Source organism: Globicephala melas, chromosome 7 (genome assembly GCF_963455315.2).
Source record: "Globicephala melas chromosome 7, mGloMel1.2, whole genome shotgun sequence".
In the NCBI taxonomy this organism is placed as follows: domain Eukaryota; kingdom Metazoa; phylum Chordata; class Mammalia; order Artiodactyla; family Delphinidae; genus Globicephala; species Globicephala melas.
Genome location: NC_083320.1, coordinates 19131947 through 19158542, shown reverse-complemented (window position 1 = coordinate 19158542; position 26596 = coordinate 19131947). Strand labels below are relative to the sequence as shown.

Sequence of the window (26596 nt, the reverse complement as noted above, 5' to 3'; positions counted from 1 at the left end):
ACACTGTCTTCCTAAAACAAAATCCTGGGGGTTAAAAAGGCTTAAATGCTATCTTTTCTAGTTAGTGATGCTTGGCTTGCCAACCAAAAGCCATTCAATGTGACATTATGATGTAATTCCCTTTTCTTCTAACATGTATGAGATACCTGGAACATAGCAGATACTTAGTGAATAGCTCTCTTTTCTTCCCCTGATTTACAGGATTTGCCATGTTCCTTGGTATAAATACTCCTACCATGGCCAATTTTAAGCTACCAATGTGACTATGAATGCAGATTTGGGAAGTATGTATAGTGGGCTCTCCTAAGCTGACAGGGAGCTGGCTCTAGCACAGACCCTATGCCTATGACATCAAGATAAACAATATTGGGCTTCCCTGGTGGCGCAGTGGTTGGGAGTCCGCCTGCCAATGCAGGGGACACGGATTCATGCCCCAGTCTGGGAAGATCCCGCAAGCCCCGGAGCGGCTGGGCCCGTGAGCCATGGCCGTTGAGCCTGCACGTCCAGAGCCTGTGCTCCGCAACGGGAGAGGCCACAACAGTGAGAGGCCCGCGTACCGCAAAAAAAAAAAAAAAAAAAAAAGATAAACAATATTTCCGCAACATATTATTCACAGATTTCTATTTTTATTCTTGTTAAAGAAACCATAAACATGTAAAAGAAGCTTGGTAAATACTAAATGAATGCTGCTGACTGTTGCTTTTCTAATACATACGAGGTTTTCTTAGAAAAAAATTGTACCTCTGAAAATGTCTCAACTAGATGACTCATTATAAAAGGAATAGGAAAATGTTTATTACAAAAAAAAAATTTCCCTCTCATTTTCAGAGAAAAGATAACTTACAAAGGATGTATGAGTAAAAAAAAAAAATTGTTTTATACTTTTCTCAATTCTAGACTTGTTGTTAAAGTTACTTAAATGTATAAGAAGCTTAGAATGAGCTATTCTGCATTATAGTCCTGGGAGCAATAATACTGTGTTCAAGAAAGTTACAGAGGTGATCTCTAAGAGGAAATATGATTACTTAAATTTATCCAAGTATATAAAGTCTATGCTGAAACAAGGTAAAGGACTCTCTTTTAGTAATTAATAGAATGATGCAGGTATACCAAACTAAAGAAACTTCATCTCATGATCCTATCCTCATATCTGAGAAAAATAAGATAGTTTTAAATGGGTCAGCTGACAAGAAAAATATATGTCTTTTGTCTAAGAAAAGGAGGGTTGCTGAATTTTTTCTTTTTCTGCACTATAAGGAACTACTGTTAAGAAACCAAACCATGGCCTTTTACACTAAGTTTTCTATAACAAATGATTACTATATGTTATTTGTAAGATAGTTTGACATATACACATCTTGATGACAAGGCAACCAGGGAGGTACTTCTTATAAATATCAATAAAAGGATACAGAGCAGGTGGCTCTGAAATAGTTTTAAAGCAGGAGTTCTCAATCTTGGCTGCACATTAGAATCACTGGGGGAAGTTTTTTTTTTTTTTTTCTTTAAAAAAAAACCCTTATTAAAAAAAAAAGAAATCTAGATGCCAGACCACACTCCAGATCAATTACATCAGAATTTCTGAGGGGCAGAACAACCCAGGCATCAGTATTTTTTTAGAGCTCCCTAGATAATATTAATGTGCAGTTTAAATTAAGGCCCAATATTCTAGTGACATTAGATCTCTTAATCTGATATTTGCAAACACTAAAATTGTGCATTCATTCTAGGGAGTCTTGGCAAATTTTTATTACTAACATGTATTGTATAGGATTAGATAACCATCAAAATATCACCTTTTAGTCAGATACCTCAGCTGACTGCAACAGTGCAAATCAACCAGCTTTGGCAAATATAAGCATAAAGAACTAAAAATTGAAGAATAGACAACTACATAAAGAAAAGAACAGATAAATGTTAGTCTATGACTAAAATCTAAAAATTCAGACAATATTCCTGAGAATTTTATGTTCAAATAATTCATAGGAAAGGATTCATATTGTGAGAAAATGACCAAAACAAACATTTTGCCTTAAAATATTAATGATAAAATCATCATGGTATACCGGCTGTTTCAACTGCTTGCAAAATAAAGTTGGACTAGGGATGATCTCTAACAACTCGTCTTGCTTTAGTGTGCAATAAATTATAGTAACAGGAGGTAACCAACAGGACATTTTTTTGCATTTAGGTTTTTTAAAAAAGAAAAAGGACCAATGTTTCTGTTCCAAACCCAAGGCAAAAGCCCCAAACAAGTTTACTTTGTTTTGGTGGCTCAGTGGTTCACCGTATGTAAATCACCTGGAATAATGCCTGACACATAGTGCTTAACAAATGTTTTTTACTATTATTATTGTTCTATTTCTTGGAAAAGATAGGTATGGAGAAAGTAGCAATATAAATATCTCTTACTTGCTCTTGAAGGCTCTGAGCCAATGCCTGCTGAAGCTCTTGTTCCTCCCTTTCACGCTCCATATCATACTGCTGGAGCCAATCAACCTCTCCTTGAGTTCCTTCTGGAGTTTTGTTTTCTTTATTCTCATCACAGTCTTTAGTTATCTCGGTAAAACTGGCAGGATCTGAGGAAGCAGAACATAACATAACTGGGATATCCTCTTATAAACTGAACTCTGTACTAGAGTGACATGCACTGTTCAAAGAGTAATGTATCCTAACCTCAGACATACCTGCTTGGGACACACAATCTCACCTTACTACATATCTAGATCAGGGTTTCTCAATCTCAGCACTACTGACATTTTGGGTGGGATAATTTTTTGTTTGGTGTGGGGAGAAGGGCTGCCCTGTACACTGTATAGTGTTTAGCAATATTCCTGACCCCTACCTACTACATGCCAGTAGCAACCCCACACTCCCCAGTTGTGACAACCAAAAGTGACATTGTCAGATGTCTCCTGGGGGACAAAACTGCCCTTGGTTGAGAAACACTGACCTACAGCAATGGTTCTGAAACTTAAGCAATCATCAGAAACACTATGGTTAAGGATGGAGAAGAATAAATAGCCATATTCAAAGGTCATGTCACATGACCAAGTACTAGGAATGAAGTATTGTTTAGGGTAGATGAAGTAAGAATTAGGATAGAATACTTAAGCTAAGTACTGAGATTTTCCCATTTATTACACTGTATGTCATATGAGCGTTTTTACATTAATTATCAAATGAGCCTTGAACATATTCTAAATCAAAAGAGCTACATAAAATATGTAATAAACATCTCATGTACCATATAAGTATATGACAACATATATATTTAAAACATTCATCCAAGGAGGTAAGAAAAAATATTAACCTTTTATTTCTTTCTGTTCATTCTCAATTTCTAGATTATGGCTAGCTGGAATAATAATAATATTATTATTATTATAAATATTATTATAAATAATATAGGCATAATTTTGTTCTAGTTATCTGAATTTCATTATTTTTAATATAGGTAAGAGTAGGGAGAAGAGGAAGGAACTTCCTTCCCTCCCTCCCTTCTCAAACACTTTACAAAGCAAAAATTTTCATCTTAGTAAGTTAAGGAAGTTCTCATAAAAAGAATTCAACTGGTTAACAAGAACTACCTTTACAGATTTATTTCACATGGATTGTTTTAAAATTACTAAGTGCTCTTTACCTGCCCCAATATTGCATTGTAACCATTTAGATGGTAGATAATTTTCTATAGCACAGACAACTCTGAAGCTTACAGCATCTTGGTTTTAGACTCTAAGTCAGCAACTAGTCATCATTTTTTAATTGAACTGACTTGCTGACTATTTATCATTGAAACTAATTCTGAATGTTCATTAAAAGAGGAAAAGAAACTCAGGATATTATTAAGTGCAAAAAGCAGTATGATTCCAATTAAAAAAAAATTATACTCCTCCATTCTTGGAGAATGTAATTTTCCATAGCCTCCAAGGGGCAGCTCTGCAGCGTATAAGATCCCACCTATCCCTCTGGCCTTAGCTTACTGGACCAGGAATGAATATCTGAAAGAATCAACCAATCAGACCACTTCTGGAAATTTGGAACCATGATATTCAAAGTTAGTTGATGTTGAGCGTTTCAAGTGGAAGAAAGATTGGGGAGTTGAGGCTGGTATTTTAGGGCATAAGATGAGGATTATTACTTTTATTATCAAAACATACTCATAAAAAGAAGGTGACAGAGGCACAATTTTTCTTAACCAATAATTTTCAGCACTCAATGTACCAATGTACCTCACACAATCCTAGTATTACACTAGCAATTAATCCATGTGATAGAAAACAGATGTAAGAAAGTTTACTTTAAGATGCTAAAAATCAATATACATCTGTCTTCAGGACAAGATTATCAGATGGATACAAAAAAACATTTCAGATCTAGGAACAAATATGACCATGAAATAAAAAACACAGAGGGGAACCATGTGTTAAAACTCAAACATTCTTATACTAAATATATCATCTGCCGCTTCTCCCACCCCAACACCCCAAATGAAAGGTGCTCCTTTCCTACATTCTATATTTCAGTCACTGGGATCACTGTCCACCCAGTTTAGTTGTTTTTTTTTTTTGAAGATAGAAACCTGGGAGTCATTTTGACTTCTCATTTATCCTTTCATATTACATAAATCGTTATTTCCTAATTATCTTTCGAATCCATCAACTGTTTTTCTTTCTTTCTTTTTTTAAAAATATTTATTTGGCTGCGCTGGGTCTTAGTTGTGGCACGTGGGATCTTTTTTTTAGTGTGGCATGCGGGCTCCTTTTAATTTATTTTTTAGTTGCGGCATGCAGGATCTAGTTTCCTGACCAGGTATTGAACCTGGGGCCCCTGCACTGGGAATGCAGAGTCTTAACCACTGGACCACCAGGGAAGTCCCAACTGTTTTTCTTTTCAATGCCAAAACCTTGGCTTAGGGCACCATTAACTTTTGGTCTGGACTACTGCAATAACTGCCTAACAGGTCTCACAAGATACTTAGGTTCTTCTCTAATTTATGTGCTACACTGCAGCCAGAAATGATCTTTTTCAAATATAAATCTTTATCAAATACTTTTTCGCTTAAAATTATTCAGTAACTTCCTAATGCTTTTGAAATAAAAGCCCAAACTCCTAAACATGGTTTTAGGCCATGTAAAAACTGGAGACTGCATAACTCTCTAGTCTCAACTTTTTGCTTTTCCCCCTCAACACTATGTTCCAGCCATGCAGATCATTCTGAACTTCTGTAGGTCCACTAACTTACCATGGCCTTTCTCATGTCTGGGCCTTTGCATACACTCTTCCCCTCCCTTTGACTAACAGTAAAACCCTACTTAACCAGTATTCCTTCCCTTCCTCAGCTGATTCATGAGACAACCAATCTGATGAGCCCCAAATATTTATTGAGACTCTACTATATGCCAGGCACTGCTAAAGAAGCTGGGGATATAGTGATAATTAAGGCAAGATGGCCCTTGCCCTGAAGGCGCTTAAGTGCAAAGCTTCTGAGATGAAAATGAGCTTAGCATGAGGGACACAGAGAGAATGCTAGTATGGCTAAAACAGAAGAGTGAAAGAGGGGGAAAGTAGAGATAGACCATGGTGAGAAGCTTGGATTAAGTGTAATGGGAAATCACAAGTTTTAAGCAGAAGGGTGACCGTGATTTAAGCTTCAGAAAGATTATGTTGGCTGCTTTGTTCATGAAGGAAGGTCTGTAGTGGGGCAAGAGTGACGGAAGAGACATTAGGAATCAACTGTAGTGGACCAGATGAGAGATGGAAGGCTAGAGTTACAGCTATGAAGATGCTGATAAATGATTAAATTCAGGATATATTTCGGAGGTACAGCAGACTAGACTTATTGATGGACTGAATGTAAGGTGTGAAGTAAAAAAATCAAGGGAGACATATTTTTTGGCCTGAGTCAAAAAATGGTGGATGGTAGTACCATTTGCTGATATGGGGCAGGGTTATGGGGGGGCGGGGGGCAGTTAAAAATTAGACAGCCAAATGGACATTTCAAGTAGGAATTTACATGTGTAAGTTTAAAGCTCAGGGGAGAGATCCGGGCTAGGGATATGAATTTGATATTTCATCAGTATGTGAGGTTATGGTAATGTCTGAGATCACTCAGGGAGAGAACTTTAGGAAAAAAGACAGCTAAGGACAGTGTCCTGGGAATACTCCAACAGTTAGAGGTCTGATGAGGGAAGCAAAAAACAAAACCATAAACCCTGGAATGAACAGTTGGTTTAGTAGGAATAAAAAACCATGGCAAGAATAGTTTATAGAAAAAAGTTTATAAAGCTTTAAATGTTAAGGAGGGAGTGATGGATTGTATGAAAATTGCTAATGCAAACTTTATAAAGACCATTTCAGTGGAGTGGTGGGGATGAAAGCCCACTTGGAGAGGGTTGACGAGAGAATGGGAGATGGTAAGAAAGTAGAGGGAATGAGTAAAACAACTCTTTCAAAGGATTTTTCCGGGAAGGGAGCAAAGAAAGGGAGCAGTGGCTAGAGGGAAACACAAGGCCATGAGAGTTTTAAAAAGATGGGTGATGTTAAGGCATACCAGGAATAATTTAGAAGAGGGAAGACCTGATGCAGAAGAGAAAGAGTATCATTTCAGGAGGGAAAGTCTTTAGAAGGCACAAGTAGATGAGATCTTGGATATGAATGGAGGGATTGGCCTTAAATAAGAAGAGGGACATTTCCTCCATAACAAAGGTGAAGGCAGAGTTTTCATCTGACTGCATCTATTTTCTTTGAAAGGTATACAGCTAAGTTATGTGCCTAGAGCATGTGTGGAAGGAGAACTACAGATTTGAGAAAGACATGGAGACCAAGAAAAGAAATTTACTAAGGAACTATAACAGAACTGACTAGTAGCATGTAGTGCCCATGTAAGAGCATGGTCATGATTTTGAGGAAAGTATAGTCAGCACAGTTTGGGGACTTTTCTCCAGCAATCTTCAGCTGCTTGGGTGTAGGCATGGAATAAGAAGCTGGTTGAACTGGGAGATGGGACTTTGTTAGGTGATTGAGAGAAGAAAACAGAGGAAAGAGATAAAAGTACCAAAATATGGCATATAGGCTGGGGAGGGAAGTGGTGACAAGAGGGAGGTGATGAATAGCAAAAAGTAGAAGACAATGGATTGGAAGTCTTAATGAGATCAAGTAATTGTTGAAATAAGAATATGATACTAGGTGAGCTAGGGGGAGAGAAGGGTTAGAGAAGGATATTTGAAATTAAGATTTCAAAGGTGGTACATTTATTGATGATGACAAAGTCTAGAGAAGTGGTTCTCAAACCTCAGCATGCATCAGAATCAACTGGAATCAAAACACAGAATGCTGAGTCCCACATCCAGAGTTTCTCACTCAGCAGGTGTGCAGTGGGGTCAAGAATGGCATTTCCAGCAAGTTCCTACATGATACTGATGGCCAGGAGACACACTTTGAGAGCTACTGGTTTAGGGTATGAGTTTTGGCAGTTATCAAGATGGGGTAAAAGAAAAGTTCTTTGGAAATAAGATTAGGAATTGAGAAACCAGGCTGTTGAAATGGTCACTTATGAGGATGCTGAAAGCCCTAAGAATGCTGATGGGCATGGAGTGACTGGACGGTAAAAGAGAGCTACAGACAGAGATAATAGGTGGCAAAGTCTGAAGTCACGTACCAAAGGAGCTGGGGTTTTTGTAGGATGAAAGAAGACAAGCAGTTGGAAATGGCAATGAGCAACAAGGAAAAAACCATCTCCAGGCTCTGAAGTTTTAGGGTATGGGGAAAAAAACCCAGCTTATACTTAAAAGAATAGTAGGACAATCCATAATGGGAGTCTTTCAAAGAAAAATTGGCCTGACTAGGGACTAAAGGGACCTAACAACCAAATGCAGGGGGTAAGCTTTGGGTTCTAGATTTTTTAAAAAGTGTAAAAAATATTTTGGAGATAATTGGGTAAATGTGTATGTGGGCTATATATTAGAACTACATATAGAATTACTGTTAATATTCTTAGGTATGACAATTGTTATATAGGAAAACTTCCGTGTACTTAGGAGAGTCAGGCTTAAGTATTTTAGGGTGAAGTATTATGATACCTGCAACTTCAAATGGTTCCATTAAGAAAAGAGTGTGTGTGTGTGTGTGTGTGTGTGTGTGTGTGTGTGTGTATGCACGCACGCACACGCAATCTCTAAAGATGGCCTCCAATGAACCATGCCTACAGGTATTCTAACTCTGTGTGGTCCACCTCACAGTGAATCTGGGCAGGTCCTGTGAGTGCTTTAATGAAATGTGGTGGAATTGATTCTGTCCCAATTTTGAGCCTATACATTAAGGAGGCCTGGCAGCAGCCTCTTTTGTGCTTTTGGGAGCCCTGAGCTATCATGTAAGAAGCTTGGCTACCATGCTGAAGAGGCCATACAGGAAGGGAGAGGCCCTGAGATTACATGAAGAGATGAAAAGCTGAGGAGAAGAGGGGAAGGGAGATGGCCAGGGAGAGGGGACCAGAAGAACAGAGAGGATATCTAGCCAGCTCAGCTGACCCTTCTAACCAACACAACCCATGTGCCAAGGTGAGCCATCTTGGATGTTGTAGCACAGTTAAACCCCAGCCAACATCACACAGAGCAGAAAAAACTAGCAGCTAAGACCAGTCAATCCACAGTAATGAGATATTAAAATTACTGTTGTTGTAAAGCACTAATTTTGGGGTAACTGCTGCACAACTACACATACACACAGGGGCAGTGTGGAAGGGAGAGAAAAAAATGTGACAAAATGTTAATGAATCTATGTGAAGGGTATAAAAGTGTATATTGTTTTACTCTTCAATTTCTCTCTGGATTTGAAACTTTCAAAATAAAACCTTATGGAGGGTATGATCACATTTGATCGTTCCTTAGAATTATTATTGATTTTTAAAGTATGATAATGATATGGAGGATAGGTTTTTGTAAAAAGAGTTCTTATCTTTTAGTGATACTGAAATTCTTACTGATGAAATGATCTAGTATCTAGGATTCACTTCCAAGGGCAGTGATTGTAAGTTTAGTAAGAGAAGGGGACTTCATAAGGATACTTGCATCAAGAGGTAAAAAAAGGTGTAAAGAAAAAAGAAAAAAAAGGAAACATCTATATACAAAAATCATCAGCTTTTTGTTTCCAGTTAAATTGAGGAAATACTCTTATTTTACTTGCACATAAAATAATTCAAAACTGAGGAGGCCCTAACAACCCCAAGAATACAGAAAATAATTTTGTGATATACTACTATTCTCTTCATCTCCAAAATCCTAGGCTTGATATACGGAAACACGTTAGCTAGCTACCTAGATACAGATACTAAAGATATAGATACTAAAGATATCAGGAGAAAATATTAGACTTGGCCCCAGGAAAAGGAAGTGAAAATTTTCTACTTAAAAAATCTTAAAATACCCACAGTGCAAGGCAAGGAGGCTCAGCTCTGTTGTTTGAAGTGATAGCTTGAGAAATAACAAAATATGAGTAAAAATTACCACAAAAATAATTTTTATCTGTATAGCGCTTTACATAATATGTATATACTATCTAACATTCTACCCACAACTATCTGAAGTAGGTCTGGTAGATTCCCCATACAGAGGTAAGAAAACTGAGTATCAAAGAGGTTAAATTACCTATTTAGAAATTTATAACTGGTAGGTGGTATAGCTAAGACTAGACACCCAAGACCCTCTTAGTTCAGTGGTCTTGCCACCATTATGAAGGGATGAACCCAAAGAAGAATGGAGAACTTAAATTATTTATACATTAAAACTTGGTATAAGTTCAGATATACAAAAATGAAGAATTACACAAATTTCTGAGAGCAGTGGTGTGAAAAAAGTGACCAAAAACTGACACAAACATTTTTTTTTTTTTTTTGAGGTACGTGGGCCTCTCACTGTTGTGGCCTCTCCTGTTGCGGAGCACAGGCTTCAGACGCGCAGGCTCAGCGGCCATGGCTCACGGGCCCAGCAGCGGCCGTGGCTCACGGGCCCAGCCGCTCCGCAGCATGTGGGATCTTCCTGGACCGGGGCACGAACCCGTGTCCCCTGCATCGGCAGGCGGACTCTCAACCACTGCGCCACCAGGGAAGCCCTGACACAAACATTTTTTAAATGCACAAGAATACTAACTTTTCTTTTGATGTACACCTAAAGGGACATGGCATACTTTACCACTAGCCTCTGGATACTAACTCACAATATTTGCTTCTCATTTTTTTAAACTGTTAGAAAAAAAAAAGCACAAAAATATTATTAGCTCTGTTATTCAGATCCATCTCACCTCCCATTATGTAGACGTCATTTGTTACTATAAAGCTTTGTAACACAGCTGTGCCTGTTTAACAGATGTTTATTTTCATTAAACCTACCGGGCTCTGTGACTGTTTTTGGCTTCTCAGTTTCCACAGGGTCTGGATTTTCAGACATTTCTTGAATATCATCTTCTGCAAATCCGGTATCAGGGCTGCTGGTTGGTTTATCATCATCTTCATGACTGAGAGGTGGTGAAGCTTCTCTTTTACTTATCTCTAAAACAGCTGCTAGAAGCTCTTCTTCACTCATTCCGTCAAATCCTGAGTTTTCCAATTCAGACTTACCAGGTTCTAGTCTGCAAGATTTTGAATCCTGAAGAATAGAGCTGCTTTTAGAAGAAACCAGAATGCCTACAAATATAGCAATCTTGGAGTTTAAAGTGATAGAGACTCCCCTGGTGGCACAGTGGTTAAGAATCCACCTGCCAACGCAGGGGACACGGGTTCGAGCCCTGGTCTGGGGAGATCCCACATGCTGCAGATCAACTAAGCCTGTGCAACACAAGTACTGAGCCTGCACTCTAGAGCCCATGAGCCACAACTACTGAAGCCCGCGCGCCTAGAGCCCCGTGCTCCGCAACAAGAGAAGCCACCGCAGTGAGAAGCCTGCGCACCGCAACAGAGTAGCCCCTCCTGGCTGAAACTAGAGAAAGCCCACGCACAGCAACAAGGAAGGAACGGACGGAGGGAGGGAGGGAGGGAGGGAAGGAAGAAAGGAAGGAAGAAAGAAATCTTGCCATTTGTGACATCACTGAAGGACCCTGAGGGAAATAAGTTACACAAAGACAAATAATGTATGATCTCACTTACATGTGGAATCTAAAAAACAAACAAACAAAAAAACTAAGCTCACAGATACAGAGAACACATTGGTTGTTACCAGAGGTGGGGGCTAGGGAGTGAGTGAAATGGGTGAAGGGGCAAAAAGGTATAAACTTCCAGTTATAAAATAAATAAGTCACAGGGATGTAATGTACAGTATGGTGACTACAGTTAATAATATCATACTGCATACTGAAAGGTGCTAAGAGTACATCTGAAAAATCCTCATTCACAAGAAATGATCCATCCTGTGTATTTATTAAGTTTGCTGATGCTGGTTATGAAAGGCATTTGTTTGGACAGTCAGATATTTTGGTGAGAAATTACTTACCTTTTCCAGGTCTTCCTGCTGCTGTTCACTGCCTGACATTTCACAAAGTCTCTGGCTAAGGGCCACAGAGCGTTTAAGCTCATCTTCACTGTCTGAATCAAGGCATAAAGCCAAGGAGTTCTTGGATTTGAAGGTGAAATTCCTGTAATTTAAGAAAAACGAACAAACAAAAAAACCCTATGTAAGTCTGACAAATAAACATTTGTCCTTGTTATTTTTTTGAAGTATAAATATCAATTAAAACAAAAAGCTTTTCCATTATGGAGAATGATTTAACAGAGAAAAAAAGATATATGAAAAGAGGTATATTTAAGAATTACCTTTGCCCTACTCCAAAAGAGCCATGCTTTGAAAATCAGACAACTCTTACGCTATTATATATTATCAGTAAACCAATCACTTTGTGCCTTTTTTCTTTTAATGATCAACTCCAAAGAAGTTTGTTACTGGCTTTATAAAGCAAGTACTTTACTGAATGCATGCAGACATAGCAATGAATACATTTTTGACAAGAGAGTGCATGAGGACTAATTTTTGCTCTTTTAAATTATGATCCATGTACTTTGAAATTAACAGTAACATTCCACTTATCCATTTATATGTAGGTCCAACTTCTGGCAACCTCTACCTTCTAGAACACAGGAACTTAAAAGTAAACAAAACAAAACAAAACAAAACAAAAAAAACGCCTCTGAGGAAGGCAGCAGTTTCAAAGCCCATGAACTTTACTCTTCAGGCAGGGACCCTATTTCCCCAGGAAATAGTGTATAAAATAATGTAGCAAGTTCATCAAGAAATGAGAGCTAAGAAATGAGAGAGAATAACCATAAAAAGGGCAATAAAGAACTATAAAGTAATTTAATGTAAAGGTAAACTGTCTTGTAAGAATTAAGAGCCTCTGAGGGCATTATCATATTAAAACACAGTGTAATAACTGATATTTACAATGCCAATTTTAAGTAATTACAATATATTTAAATTATCTGCAGTGTATTTTATTTAATATAAGGAATTCTGTAAGCTTACAGAGATATAACCATCTAAAATGGTTAAAACATTTTAAAGATTAAAATTAAAAAGGCAATGTTTATAAGGACAAGCTTCAGTTTTATAAAAATTCATTTATTTGGAATATCAAATATTATTCTTCAATGATACCAGATAAGTAAGGTGTTACTGTGTTGTCTTCTAAGTGAGCTGAAAATAAACTAAAGGAAAAAGTGGTAAAGGTCAAAAAGCACAAATTTTCTTTGATGAAGGTTAACATAAATTCATATGCTGTACTAAAAAAAAAAAATGTAAAATGGAAATTGGAAAATGCAATAATCTAAATGTGAAAACTGTAAATAAACATGTAGAATGATGGCACCAAGAAATAAGAGGCCACAATGGAAATCAGGAGGATTGCGTAGCAACGTAGATCAAAGAAAAGAGGCAAGTGGTCAGTGATAAACCCAACCATAGTCTTTGGCTGAGAGCAGCCAGGATATCACTGCACTTCAGTCTGAACACTTGAATAGCCTCCCAATATGTGTTCAAAAAGGGTTAATATAACTTAGAAATAGCCAATTAGCCATCTTAATTCTTCATTTCTGATTTCATGCTCACCAAGCAAAACTGAACATATTGATTTATTTATCCATGTAAATACTTTGCTGAAGGAGGGTGACACCTGGCTACTAATATACCAGGGTCAAATGTGACAAAGGACATTATAGAAGAACCAATCATATTCTGGTTCATAGCTCAGCCTCTTTTAAGTTTGATCGGCATGACAGGTCTTCTAGGGCCTAATCATCCTTTATTGACCAACTCTCAAATTCTCATAGCAGTAAGACCCTGGAGAACAGATTGACCATGCCAAGTATAATGATGCCCAATGAAACCATCTCTTTCTTGAAGCTATAGTGATTTGGTACATAAAGAGTGCATTCCATTAATAGTTACTATATTCACAGAAGGCAGCTTGCCTGTAGTAAGGAAAAATATTCATCCTGTAAATGCATCACTTGCTCACTTTCTAAGCAGCCAAGTGGTATTGCTCATTTGTATCTTGAGAACGGGCAAGAGTATTCATATCGGTACCATTTCAGATTTCTAGTCAGTTAGTCATCTGGTTTTAATTGCACTGAAAAATAATTAACAGGAGGAAAAGAAAATAGCAATTCCCAAATGTCATTTTATGGTTATATAAGCCCCCCAAAAGCCCTTAAACAACAAAAGTGTCTCTTTTCTAAAAGTACTTTGGGACATCAAATTTTTAGAAAAACTAATTTTAAAGACAAATGACAACGAAGTCATTTAGAAATGTCTAATCAGGAACTGTGGTTCTAGTCAAATCACAGAGGAGGTATATTAAAAAAAAAAGTATTTGTTTCCTTCTTGGAGAAACTTTTGGTCTTAAGCAAAAAACATTTGTAGAATAGCTACATTCTAATGTGTATTTGTTTTCCTGTCCCCTTTCAGAATAGCTCCAGCTCAGTGTCTAAGACAAGAAGTCCCACACTGGCTAGCAACAGGTGAAAAGATATTTTGGGATCTCCATGTGTATATTTGAAGAATGGTGATTTTTATACCAGTAGGGGTTATTTTAACCCTTCAATCCTTAAAATCCCTCATCATTAGTCAATTTCTAGAGTTGTAGGATGAAAATATTACATACAACAGATGATTTAAGAAGTTTTAAAACAAAATTTTGAGAGGACCATCTGAACTTGATTCAGTGTTAAAAACTTGATACTCACTAAATTACAGTTTAAAGCATATTCAGGAAAATTCCAAAGTACAGTAATGCAGAGCAATTATCATGCAAAAAGAGAAACAATAAGAAAAGGGGAGGGGATAATCTTGGAAATCAGGGTAAGCCAAATCCTTAAAAATACAAATTTTGGGTACACAAGAAATATAACTCACTTTGAAGGTGTAGAAGGGCTGGTGATGCAGGAATTCACCATTTGAGAGGCTTTCAATGGTCTAGAACTATCAGAAAATTAGAAAATATATATGTATACAATTACTATTACTAAAAATATATTTAACTTATTAAATGATTATTCTGTATTATAGTCCCTTATATATCCTCTTGAAAAGCAAACAATTATAATACTTTTAAACTAACAATAGAGGCCAAAAGAGAAAACAAAATACTTTCTCTAGGCTCTTCCTTATCTAATGATCTAAATAAACAACATTGAAAACGAAGTCAAATACAATATAAAGAGAACAACTTGGGAAATTCTCTTTGTCTCAGTTCTTTTAAGCAATAAAATAACAATAGCTCTCATTTATTGAGGACTTACTAGATGTCAGGCACTGTAGTAAGAACTCTTGTGTATTACCTCATTTAATGTTCACAACTACCCTGTTATTTTCCCTACAGACAGGTCAACGAATTTGTTCAAAATCTTAAAGCTATCATATCACCGAGTCAGAAAGCCTGGTTTCAGGCCTGTGATCATTAAACAGCCTTGGCTAATGGTTTGAAAGTACTGCCAGAAAGAATACTAGCTCCACCAGTAGAGGGCAGTTTCCATCAAGCAAAAACATCTATTCTAATGAAAGGCCATAAGAGAAAAATCCAGAAACACTGATTCTCTGGGAACATGTTGTTATTGACTTATTGAGGCCTTTAGTGTAAACGTACATGATGTAGAATATATTTCAATTATTAATCCAAGGGGAATAATTTTTACAAAACTTCATTAATTCATGTTAGCAAATGTTCATTTGCTTTCTGTAATGTCTATTATTCCATGTCAATGAAGAGACCTGGCTCTTCCAGTTACTAACTGTATGAGCTTAAGAAAATCACTTAATTTCCTTGGATCTCCTCTGTAAAATTAAGAAAGACAAAAATCTCTAAAATCCCTTTCACCTCTAAAGCTCTAGAACTTTATGATTATACCAAACTAGTGTTCAAGTATAAAAAAGAACTACAATATATGGCTCCAAAGTAATGCAAGTACGCAGAAGAAAGAGCAACATTTAGAGAAGTCTTAAGGTTTTCCTGGCATTCATGATGATGCAAAATAGAATGTAAAAGTTACTTCTTTTCTCAAGGAAAAATTTCGAGGAGCCATTGAAGTTCTTTGCTCAAACTGGTAATAATACATTTATGAAGACACAATCTATTTTGGGGGTCCCAGCATAATATTTAATGTACTGTTTCTCAAGTTTGCATACTCCAGAGTCAGCAGAGGCATTTGTTAAAAATATTGATTCCCCAGCCCTATATCAGATTTGCTGAAACAGAACTCCTAAGGAACAAACACAGGAATCAGTATTTTCAGTGTTCAAGTGACTCTTACGATCATGCAAATTTGGTTTATATTCCCCAAATGTATCAAACTATCTTCTAGTGATCTAAAAGAGTAAGGAGCACTCCCGGAAAAGGTAATTTATTATGAAAGGCAATTAATATATGTTGAAAGTTTTTGTTTAAGCATTTTATTCAATTACTTAAATCAGGTAAAACTTAGCACAAAGTCCCAAAATAAAGCAAAATAAAAATCTCCTTCTTGGTCTGATTTTACCTGGAGTCATGTTATGTAGTTCAGTCATTCTTTTGATCAGATACTAAAAGCCTTTCTACTTCAAAAGGGAAAGAAATTCTCAAGGACTTACATTGCCATTTGTGCACTCCAACCAAGGTTGAAGGGTGGTTTTGTATTTTCAGTGCAATGAGATGAGAGGGTCAGGTATCTTGGAATGATGACTTGCTGCCCAATCTTGTTGTTAAGTGAGAGAGCAACATTGAAGCTATATCGTTTCAAATGAAGAATGAGGATCCTGAAAAACAGAAGATGATAACATTATTAGTTTATACATAATAGAGGTAGCTCTCTTACAGGTAAGAAGAGATCACTGTAACTAACCATGTTAGACAGCTTTTGATTTAAAGACTACATTAGGCTGAACTAAAGATCTGTCAAAGAACATTTACTGAATACTTGCCATGTGCTAGGCATTGTGCTAGGTACTAAGAATAAAAATAAAAATAAAACACAGGCATTGGGTAGATATTAATTATTAATTGGGAGGTCTCAGTAAAATAATGTTCCTAGAAAAAAAATCAAAACACATCAGACAAGAAAACTAATTTTAGAATATTGGTATTGATAATGGATCAAATCCCTAAATTATTTATTTCAATGTTATATAGTTTACCAAAAAATGGATGTTATATAACGACAAATGGTAATTTAAAGTGTTAAACAGGACTTCCCTGGTGGCGTAGTGGTTAAGAATCCGCCTGCTAATGCAGGGGACATGGGTTCGAGCCCTGGTCTGGGAATATCCCACATGCCGCGGAGCAACTAAGCCCATGTGCCACAACTAATAAGCCTGTGCTCTAGAGTCCACGAGCCACAACTACTGAAGCCTGCACACCTAGAGCCCGTGCTCCGCAACAAGAGAAGCCACCGCAATGAGAAACCTGCTCACTGCAACTAGAGAAAGCCTGCACACAGCAACGAAGACCCAACACAGTCAAAAATAAATAAATTTATTAAAATAAATAAAGTGTTAAACAGCCCTTATGTTTGATGGTGAAAATTAATTTTTTTAAGATGACTTTTGACAAGAACTATTCTTATTTCAGTAGCACATTCTCTAGAGAAAGGTAAGAGAGAAATAAAAAGTTTTCTCCACTTATAAAAAAGTTCTATATGGGCTTCCCTGGTGGCACAGTGGTTGAGAGTCCGCCTGCCGATGCAGGGGACACGGGTTCGTGCCCCGGTCTGGGAGGATCCCACATGCTGCGGAGCGGCTGGGCCCGTGAGCCATGGCCGCTGAGCCTGCGCGTCCGGAGCCTGTGCTCCGCAACGGGAGAGGCCACAACAGTGAGAGGCCCACGTACCCAAAAAAAAAAGTTCTATAAAATGTACATGCACAACAAATTATAATTGAGTGTTACACATTACTGAATTAAAAATTTTCTAGTAAGTCCCCATCATTATTCCAAAGTCTCATCAGCCTCGTTCTCTTGTTGCCATCTTCTTGGGACTCTCAGGTTCCTTCTCTTCTTCAACTTTCCAAATCTTCTTCCTTTCTTATACAAGAGAATTGTAGCTTTCCATTCTCTACCCTCTTCATATCTCAGCTTTGCTGACCTTCTTTACCAATCCATCTGATAAGCCTCACTTATTCAGTAATATTTGTAAGTACTTTAAAGAAGAAAAATTGAAGAGCCAATTAATTTTACCTGGGTAGCCTGTTAAATTTGTGCCTGACAAGAGCACATTTCCCACCACACTTCTCACAGGAATACTCAAGTTCTTCTGCCTGTAAAAAGACAAGAGGGAAAAATAAAGTATAAAGTTGAATTAGCACTGCCCCATTAAATGCTAATTTCTCTAGTCATACTAGTTCAGTGGAATGACAACTCCGACCAGTTTAAATTTTGTGTCTAGAATCATAAGCCTTACTAAATTAAGACCTAATCCTCAAAATATAGTTATAATATCATGCCCTGTTTCAGAATTCCTAATTTCCTTTTTTTACCAAGGAAACATCTCAATTTATGACAGTAACTAAACTATAGTAGCAGATTCTCAACCTTTTCCCCATGGATACACAAGAACCACTGCCAAGAGTATATCCAGATTTTAACATTTGGCCATAGCAGAGATAAGATCACCTTCAGGTTAGGCGGAGTTCCTGGTCTGTTAGGTGTAACTCTACCCCTTTCTTATAATGGAACTCAATCTTCTGGTGACAGCCCACTAAGAACAACTGCTCTAAAAGGACCAAAGTTTGGGGTGGATATCATTACCTAGAGAAAACTGAAACAAGAAATCCTTAAAAAATGGGGGTAAAGATACACAGGAAAAGCTTCAAATTCTACGATAATAACAGGAATTATAAGGAATGACTAAAACAAAAAGAAAAGCAGAATATTTATCCTTGGGTGGAGCTGAATATTCATCATTTCAAGAACAGAGGTCTTTTTTTTTTTTAAATCTTAGGATGACAACCCTGCCCATTTGCTACAACAAAACAAGAACCACTATTATACAGATGGCAAACTGCCATCAATTATAAGGACTGCTACACAACATGTCCAATTATGCCCCAGAAACTTTCTGAGTATCTGTAACAGTATAACACAAATGCAAACATTTATCTATAGCTCTGAATAAACATGACTTGTCCTTTCTGTTTCTAACATGGTACATATAACCTAAGGAGAAGCAAAAAGTATTTTTTTCATTCCTCAGAGCTTAGTATACTAACTTAGAATAGTGTCTCCAATTTTGACTCACATTACCCAATTTTAGCATATGTCACTTCATATTATTTGTTTACAAACAAATGCTTCTAAGGTTGTCTAAAACACTTGCTGTTGAGTTAGATGTATAATCTACTTGAGCAATTAATTTTCATCTACAATCAGTTAACAACCATATTTACCAAGCTCCTAAAAAATACTATTTATAAATATTTCTCATTTGTTTCCCCTGCAACTATTTTGTCAAAACTCTGCCTTAAAGAAACCAACTTCAAATACAATTATCTATGATATATAAAATTTAGTTATGTGGAAATACCAAAAGATATTATTTACCCTAAAGAAAAGATCAAGGGAATCTTGAATTGAACGAGGAGGGAGTGGCTTTTTCCTTCGAGGAAGGTCAATGGAGAGGTCATTAAACTGTTCTCTTTTGGGAATAATCTCTCCACATCTGTAAAAATAAAAGAAGACAAATATAAGAATTTAGAAGCCTAACTGTGCAATACAAAATAAATACAAATATACTTCAGAAACACTGCTCCCCCACTGAACTTATCAGGTACTGAGAGACCATGACTAGGCATGAGAAATAAACATTTAAAATTTTTCTCATGCTTACTTTAACCCTTATTAAATCCATACAGGTAAAACATCAATTGAAAGTGTTTAAGTACTTTCTTAAAATGCTAAATTTAAAATTTTTATACTTTCCAAAAAACCCCCAAACTTTAAAACACTAAAGTATAATATATATATAGAAAAGTGAACCAGTCAAAGTTGTATAGCTTGATGGATTATCAGTTAACACACACATGTAATCACCACTCAACTCAAGAAATAGAACACTATGAACTCCCTATAAGCCCCCTCACATGCCTCTTCCCAATCACTATCCCTTTCTTACTTCCAAAAGATAACTATTATCCTGACTTCCAACACAACAGTTGAGTTTTGGTTTTTTATCCAATCTGCCACTCTATGTATTTTGATTGGAGCATGTAGTCCATTGACATTTAAGATAATTGTTGATAGATATGTATATATTGCCATTTTAAGCCTTATTTTCCAGTTGATTCTGTTTCTTCTTTGTTCCTTTCTTTTTCTTTTTGTGGCTTGATAATTTCCTTTTATTTTATGCTTGTGTTTTCTTCTTTTTGATTTTTGTGAATCTATTGTGTTTTTGATTTGTGGTCACCCTGTTTTTTGAGTATGTTAACCCCTTCCTATATCTACTTGCTTTATTTATTTATTTATTTTAAAAAATTTTATTTATTTTGGCTGTGCCCAGTCTTAGTTGCAGCACACAGGATCTTCATTGCGGCATGTCAACTCTTAGTTGCAGCATGCATGTGGGATCTAGTTCCCCAAACAGGGATCGAACCTGGGCCCCCTGCACTGGGAGTGCAGAGTCTTACCCACTGGACCACCAGGGAAGTCCCTCTACTTGCTTTAGACTGATAGTCATACAGGCTCAAACACATTCTAAAAAATGGAATTGTCAGCCATAAAAAAAGAACGAAATAATGCTATTTGCAGCAACACGGATGCAACTAAAGATTATCATACTAAGTGAAGTAAGTCAGAAAGAGAAAGACAAATACCATATGATATCACTTACATGTGGAATCTAAAATATGACACAAATGAACCTATCTATGAAACAGAAACAGAATCACGGACATAGATAACAGACTGGTGGTTGCCAAGGGGGAGGGGGTTGGGGGGAAGGATAGTGTGGGAGGTTGGGGTTAGCAGATGTAAGCTACTATATATAGAATAGATAAACAAGGTCCCACTGTATACAGCACAGGGGACTACAGTCAATATCCTATGGTAAACCATAATGAAAAAGAATATTAAAAAAATGTATATATGTATAACTGAATCACTTTGCTGTACAGCAGAAATTAACACAACACTGTAAAATAACTATACTTCAGTAAAAAAAATACACAAACAGCTCATACAGCTCAATATCAAAAAAACAAACAAACAATCAAAAAATGGGCAGAAGACCTAAACAGACATTTCTCCAAAGAAGACACAAAGATGGCCAAAAGGCACATGAAAAGATGCTACATCGCTAATTATCAGAGAAATGCAAATCAAAACTACAATGAGGTATCACCTCACACTGGTCAGAATGGCCATCATCAAAAAGTCTATGAATAATAAATGCTGCAGGGGGTGTGGAGAAACAGGAACCCTCCTACACTATTTGTGGGAATGTAAACTGCTGCAGCCAGTATGCAGAACAGTATGCAGGTTCCTTAAAAAACTAAAAATAGGGCTATCATGTGATCTTGTGATCCCACTCCTGGCCATATATCCAGAGAAAACCATAATTCGAAAAGATACATGTACCCCAATGTTCACTGCAGCACTATTTACAATACCCAAGACATGGAAGCAACCTAAGTGTCCCCTGGCAGCTGAATAAATAAAGATGTTAGATATCTATACAATGGAATACTACTCAGCCATTAAAAAAAGAAATAACGCCATTTGCAGCAATGTGGATGGACCTAGGTTTAATCATACCAAGTGAAGTAAGACAGACAAAAACAAATATCATATGATATCACTTATATGTGGAATCTAGAAGAACAAAAAAGATACAAATGAATTTATTTCCAAAACAGAAAGACTCACAGACACAAAAAACAAACTTATGGTTACCAAAGGGGAAAGGGGTGGGGGGGGGAGGGATAAATTAGGAGGCTAGGATTAACATATACACACTACTATGTATAAAATAGATAACTAACAAGGACCTACTATATAGCACAGGGAACTATACCCAATATTATGTAATAATTTATAAGGAAAAAGAATCTGTAAAAGAATATACACATATAACTGAATCACTATGCTATATACCTGAAAGTTACATGATACTGTAAATAACTATACTTCAATAAAAAATTTTTAAAAAAATAGTTGAGTTTTACCTTTTCTGAACCTTACATAAATGGAACCATACAGAATGTTTTCTTTTAACTAGCTTCTTTTGTTCAACATGATTATAAGATTCAACCATGCTTGTTGCAAATGGCTATAGCCCATTTTTCATTGTTGCCTAGTATTAAGCTGTATGAGCATGCCACAATTTTTCCATATTGATGGACATCTGGACTATTTCCAGTTTTTGACTAAATGAACAATGTGTCAAATTGAAAATACTATGTGTTCTCAGTAAACGTGTAGGCAGCTCTGTTCGGTAGCAGAATTGTTTGGTCATTGGATACATTTTATAGAATTTCAGAAAATGGGCTCAGAGATCAAAACATCATATTCAATTTACCTGGAAGCCAACTTATTTCTTTTACTTAGTTTTAGTTGACTGTTTTTCATTTTGTCTGCATTATCAGCATTTTTAGTAATATTCATTTTCCTGTCCCAGTTCTCTATTGCAACAGTTGAAGACTAGGGACTGTAAGAATACATCTGTTCTTCATTAAATAAACATTTATTGAGTGCTTCTCTCCTAGGCAGAATTCTAAGATGACCCTTGCCCTTCCTTGTATAATTCTATCCCCTTTGAGTGTGGGAGGACTGTGATTATGATGAGCTATCACTCCCATGATGATGTTACTTTACATGGCAAAAGGGATTTTGCAGATATAATTAATGTTATTAATCTTAACTGTAGAGTTCATCAAAAAGGAGATTATCTGAATGGTTGAGGCCTTATTACATGAACTCTTTAAATCTGGGTCTAGAGGTCTCAAACAGAGGAAGTCACAGATTAGAAGTCAGAGATATGTACTGCTGGCCTGAAGAAAGCAAATAGCACTGTTGTGAACTTCCTATAGAGGCCACATGGCAAGAAACAATAGGCAACCTTTAGGAAATGAGTTGCCCCAGTCAACAGCTAACAAAAAAATGGGGACCTTAGTACTACAACTGAAAGGAACTAAATTCTGCTCACAACCTTAATGAGCTTAGAAGGGGACTCCAGCCAACACCTTGATTTCAGCTTTCTGATACCTGAGCAAAGAACTCAGCCATACCCTGCCTAGACTTCTGACCTACAGAACTGAGTTAAGTGGATGTTGTTTTAACCTGCTAAGTTTGGGACAATTTGTTATGCATCACTGAATATGTCTCCTATATGCTGAAACTGTTCTTGGCACTGGGGTTGTAGCAGAGTACAAACCAAGACAAAAATATGTCCCCTCATGAAGCTTTCATTATACTGGAGAAGAGATACAATAAAAATACATACATAAGTAAAATATATAGTATGCTAGGTAAGTGTTAAAGAAGAAAAAGAAAGTATAGAAGAGGGAAGCAAAAGATGAGAGTAGATGGCTGGAATTTTAGATATGGTAGCAAGAAAATGCCTCACTGAGCAAGTGATTTTTACATAAAGATATGGAGAAGGGAGGGCACTAGCTATGTGATAATATGGGGAAAGAGAAACAGTAAGTGAAAAGGCTGTGAGGTACCAGGATCCTGGCATTTTTAAATTTTATTTATTTATTTGTTGTACGCGGGCCTCTCACTGTTGTGGCCTCTCCCATTGCGGAGCACAGGCTCCGGACGTGCAGGCTCAGCGGCCATGGCTCACGGGCCCAGCCGATCCACGGCATGTGGGATCTTCCCGGACTGGGGCACGAACCTGCATCCCCTGCATCGGCAGGCAGACTCTTAACCACTGCGCCACCAGGGAAGCCCTGACATTTTTTTTAAAAAGCAAGAAGGACTTCCCTGGTGGCACAGCTGTTAAGAATCTGTCTGCCAGCACTATTTACAATAGCCAGGACATGGAAGGAACCTAAATGTCCATCGACGGAAGCACAGATAAAGAAGATGTGGCACATATATACAATGGAATATTACTCAGCCATAAAAAAGAATGAAATAATGCCATTTGCAGCAACATGGATGCACCTAGAGACTGTCATATTGAGTGAAATAAGTCAGACAGAAAAAGACAAATATCATATGATATTGCTTATATGTGGAATCTGAAAAATATGGTACAAATGAAGCTATTTACAAAACAGAAATAGAGTCACATATGCAGAAAACAAACTTATGGTAACCAAGGGGGAAAAGTGGGGGGGATAAGTTGGAAGACTGGGATTTACATATACACACTACTATATAAAACAGATAACTAGTAAGAACCTACTATATAGCACAGGGAACTCTACTCAATACTCTGTAATGACCTATATGGGAATAGAATCAAAAGAGAGTGGATGTATGTATATGTATAACTGATACGCTTTGCTGTATGACAGAAACTAACAAAACACTGTATATCAACTATACTCTAATAAAAGTTAATTTAAAAAAGAAAAAAAGGAGTCTGTCTGCCAATGCAGAGGACACGGGTTCGACCCCTGGTCTGGGAAGATCCCACATGCCATGAAGCAACTAAGCCCGTGTGCCACAACTACTGAGGCTGTGCTCTAGAGCCCACGAGCCACAACTACTGAAGCCCGTGTGCCTAGAGCCTGTACTCAACAAGAATCCACCACAATGAGAAGCCCCACACACCACAATGAAGAGTAGCCCCCACTCACCGCAACTAGAGAAAGCCCATGCGCAGCCACGAAGACCCAATGCAGCCATAAATAAATAAATAAATAAAAACAAACAAATAAAGCAAGAAAGCTAGTTTGGTTCGAACAGAATGAGCAAGGGGAAAGAGTGATAAGAGATGAAGTAAGAGAGTTAACTGGGAGAGAGGGGGGTTGCTGAAAGGCAAATCTTATGGAGTTTTGTAGATCATGGCAAGAATTTCAGCTTTTATTTTAAGGGTTATGAGCAGAGGACCGACATGAACTAATGTCCATTTTAAATGGATCACTTTGGCTAATGTGTTTAAAATAGACTACAGAGAGACAAGGGCAGAAACACAGTGATCAGTCAGAAGGTATTGCAACAATCCAGTCAAGAGATGATGGTGGTTTGGACCACAGCGGTGTCAGTGGAGGTAGTAAAAAGAGGTCAGATTCTGGTTGTATTTTTAAGGAAAAGCTCAAAGGATTTGCTGACATATGGGATGTAGGGGTGCAAGAGAAAGAAAAGAAAAGTTAAGAAATACCACACTGCTGTACTGATAAACTCTAAGTACTGAACTGTCATTACTGAGATAGGGAAGACTGCAGAAGGAGGTTTTATGGGGGATTATTAAGTACTTAGTTTTAGATGTTTTAAGTTCTTTAAATGGAGAATTCATACAAATTCTTCATATTCAAGAATATATTACTAATATATTGAAATGGCTTATAATCATCGAAAACCAGTCAATCTAAACTATAACAGTTTAAAAAAATTAAGTACATTTGGCAAACAGGTCAAACTAACTTACAGCCAGATGGGACAGAGGCTAAACATGGAAAATTACAATTCAGGGATAAGGCGTATAGAATCTTCCTTCAGCCAGAAACTATTTTATCTTTAAGGAGTTGTCTTAAAGAAAATGACTAATAAAGCAACTAAAGCAAGGCCTTCGAGGAGGTAGTTGTACTGCTGCTGCAGCCCCGGAGAACCTTGTTACCTCCTGGACTTGCCAACTCTTGGGTCACTGTTCAGTCTGGATGCCTGGCATTCAGCTTCATGCTTACACACTGTGAGCCAGGTCACTTCATGCACTGGTACACACACCTCAACTGCACACCCAATATTTGGGTGCTGCATAACTGGAATGGCTGACTGATGCTGTTGGCTCAGTGAAGCAGGCATCACTTTGACATAGTTTTCTTTCTTCCTGTGATGCCTGTGGCCATTTCTACCACAGGCAACAGAAATTTTCCTATCAAAAGAAACTTGGTTGACACCCCACAGTTAAATGAAATATTAACAGTGACAAACTGCTTCTCTCTCTGACTAGAACAAATTTTGTTTGGAAAGTGCATTAGAAGAAACGGAGGGATGGCTATCATACTGTGGGCTCTCTAGCTTTTGCAAGACGATGAACTGTATTTCTAAGACCCAGACCTTTTCTTTAAAAAATAATTTATCGGGCTTCCCTGGTGGCGCAGTGGTTGAGAGTCCACCTGCTGATACAGGGGATGCGGGTTCGTGCTGAGGTCCGGGAAGATCCCACATGCCGCGGAGCGGCTGGGCCTGTGAGCCATGGCCGCTGAGCCTGCACGTCTGGAGCCTGTGCTCCGCAACGGGAGAGACCACAACAGTGAGAGGCCTGCGTACCGCAAAAAAAAAAAAAAAAAATTTATCCACTAGGGGGAAAAAAAACACTGAAGAAACCATGAAGATAAAAAATGTCACAGACTAATGATGCAAAACTACTGTCTTGTAGTGTCCATGTGAATGTTCAAAATTCTAGTAAAAAATACTAGAGTGTTATAGCTGGAAGAGACCTCAGTGAACACTATCATTTTGAGCAGCCTAAGAAAAATAAATAAAGGGGACTTCCCTGGTGGTGCAGTGGTTAAGAATCTGCCTGCCATGCAGGTGACATGGGTTCAATCCCTGGTCCGGGAAGATCCTACATGCCAGGGGCAACTAAGTCCGTGTGCCACAACTACTCAGCCTGTGCTCTAGAGCCCACGAGCCACAACTACTGAGCCCATGTGCCACAACTACTGAAGCCAGCGCACCTAGAGCCCAAGCTCTGCAACAAGAGAAGCCACTGCAATGAGAAGCCCGCACAGTGCAAGGAAGAGTAGCTCCTGCTCACTGCAACTAGAGAAAGCCCGCGCACAGCAATGAAGACCCAATGCAGCCAAAAAATAAATAAAAATTAAAGAAAAAAGAAAAATAAATAAATATGAAAGACAGAGAATGAAGAGCCATCATATGGCTGTTGAGTATTCCTAAAGAAAATTCCAGAACAAATGGAAGAGAAGCAGTGTGTAGAGAATAGTTTTTCTGAGCTGAAAAAAATCCCAAATCTTCAGATGAA

The 26596-nt window shown here is 37.5% G+C and overlaps 1 protein-coding gene across 5 annotated transcripts in view; it reads right to left on the bottom strand.

The window, feature by feature from the left end:
* USP37 (ubiquitin specific peptidase 37) overlaps nucleotides 1–26596 on the bottom strand; it is a 90221-nt gene that overhangs the window by 14111 nt on the left and 49514 nt on the right. For 4 of the 5 annotated variants that reach the window (XM_030848924.2, XM_030849076.2, XM_060301856.1 and 1 more), the window contains 7 exons: nucleotides 19045–19162; nucleotides 17683–17762; nucleotides 16104–16268; nucleotides 14394–14459; nucleotides 11481–11622; nucleotides 10385–10640; nucleotides 2413–2579 (listed from right to left, as the gene is read on the bottom strand). In XM_030848924.2, coding sequence (XP_030704784.1) covers nucleotides 2413–2579; nucleotides 10385–10640; nucleotides 11481–11622; nucleotides 14394–14459; nucleotides 16104–16268; nucleotides 17683–17762; nucleotides 19045–19162 — 994 coding nt within the window. The remainder of the gene's footprint in view (nucleotides 1–2412; nucleotides 2580–10384; nucleotides 10641–11480; nucleotides 11623–14393; nucleotides 14460–16103; nucleotides 16269–17682; nucleotides 17763–19044; nucleotides 19163–26596) is intronic. The other variant, XM_060301857.1, reaches the window with a different exon arrangement.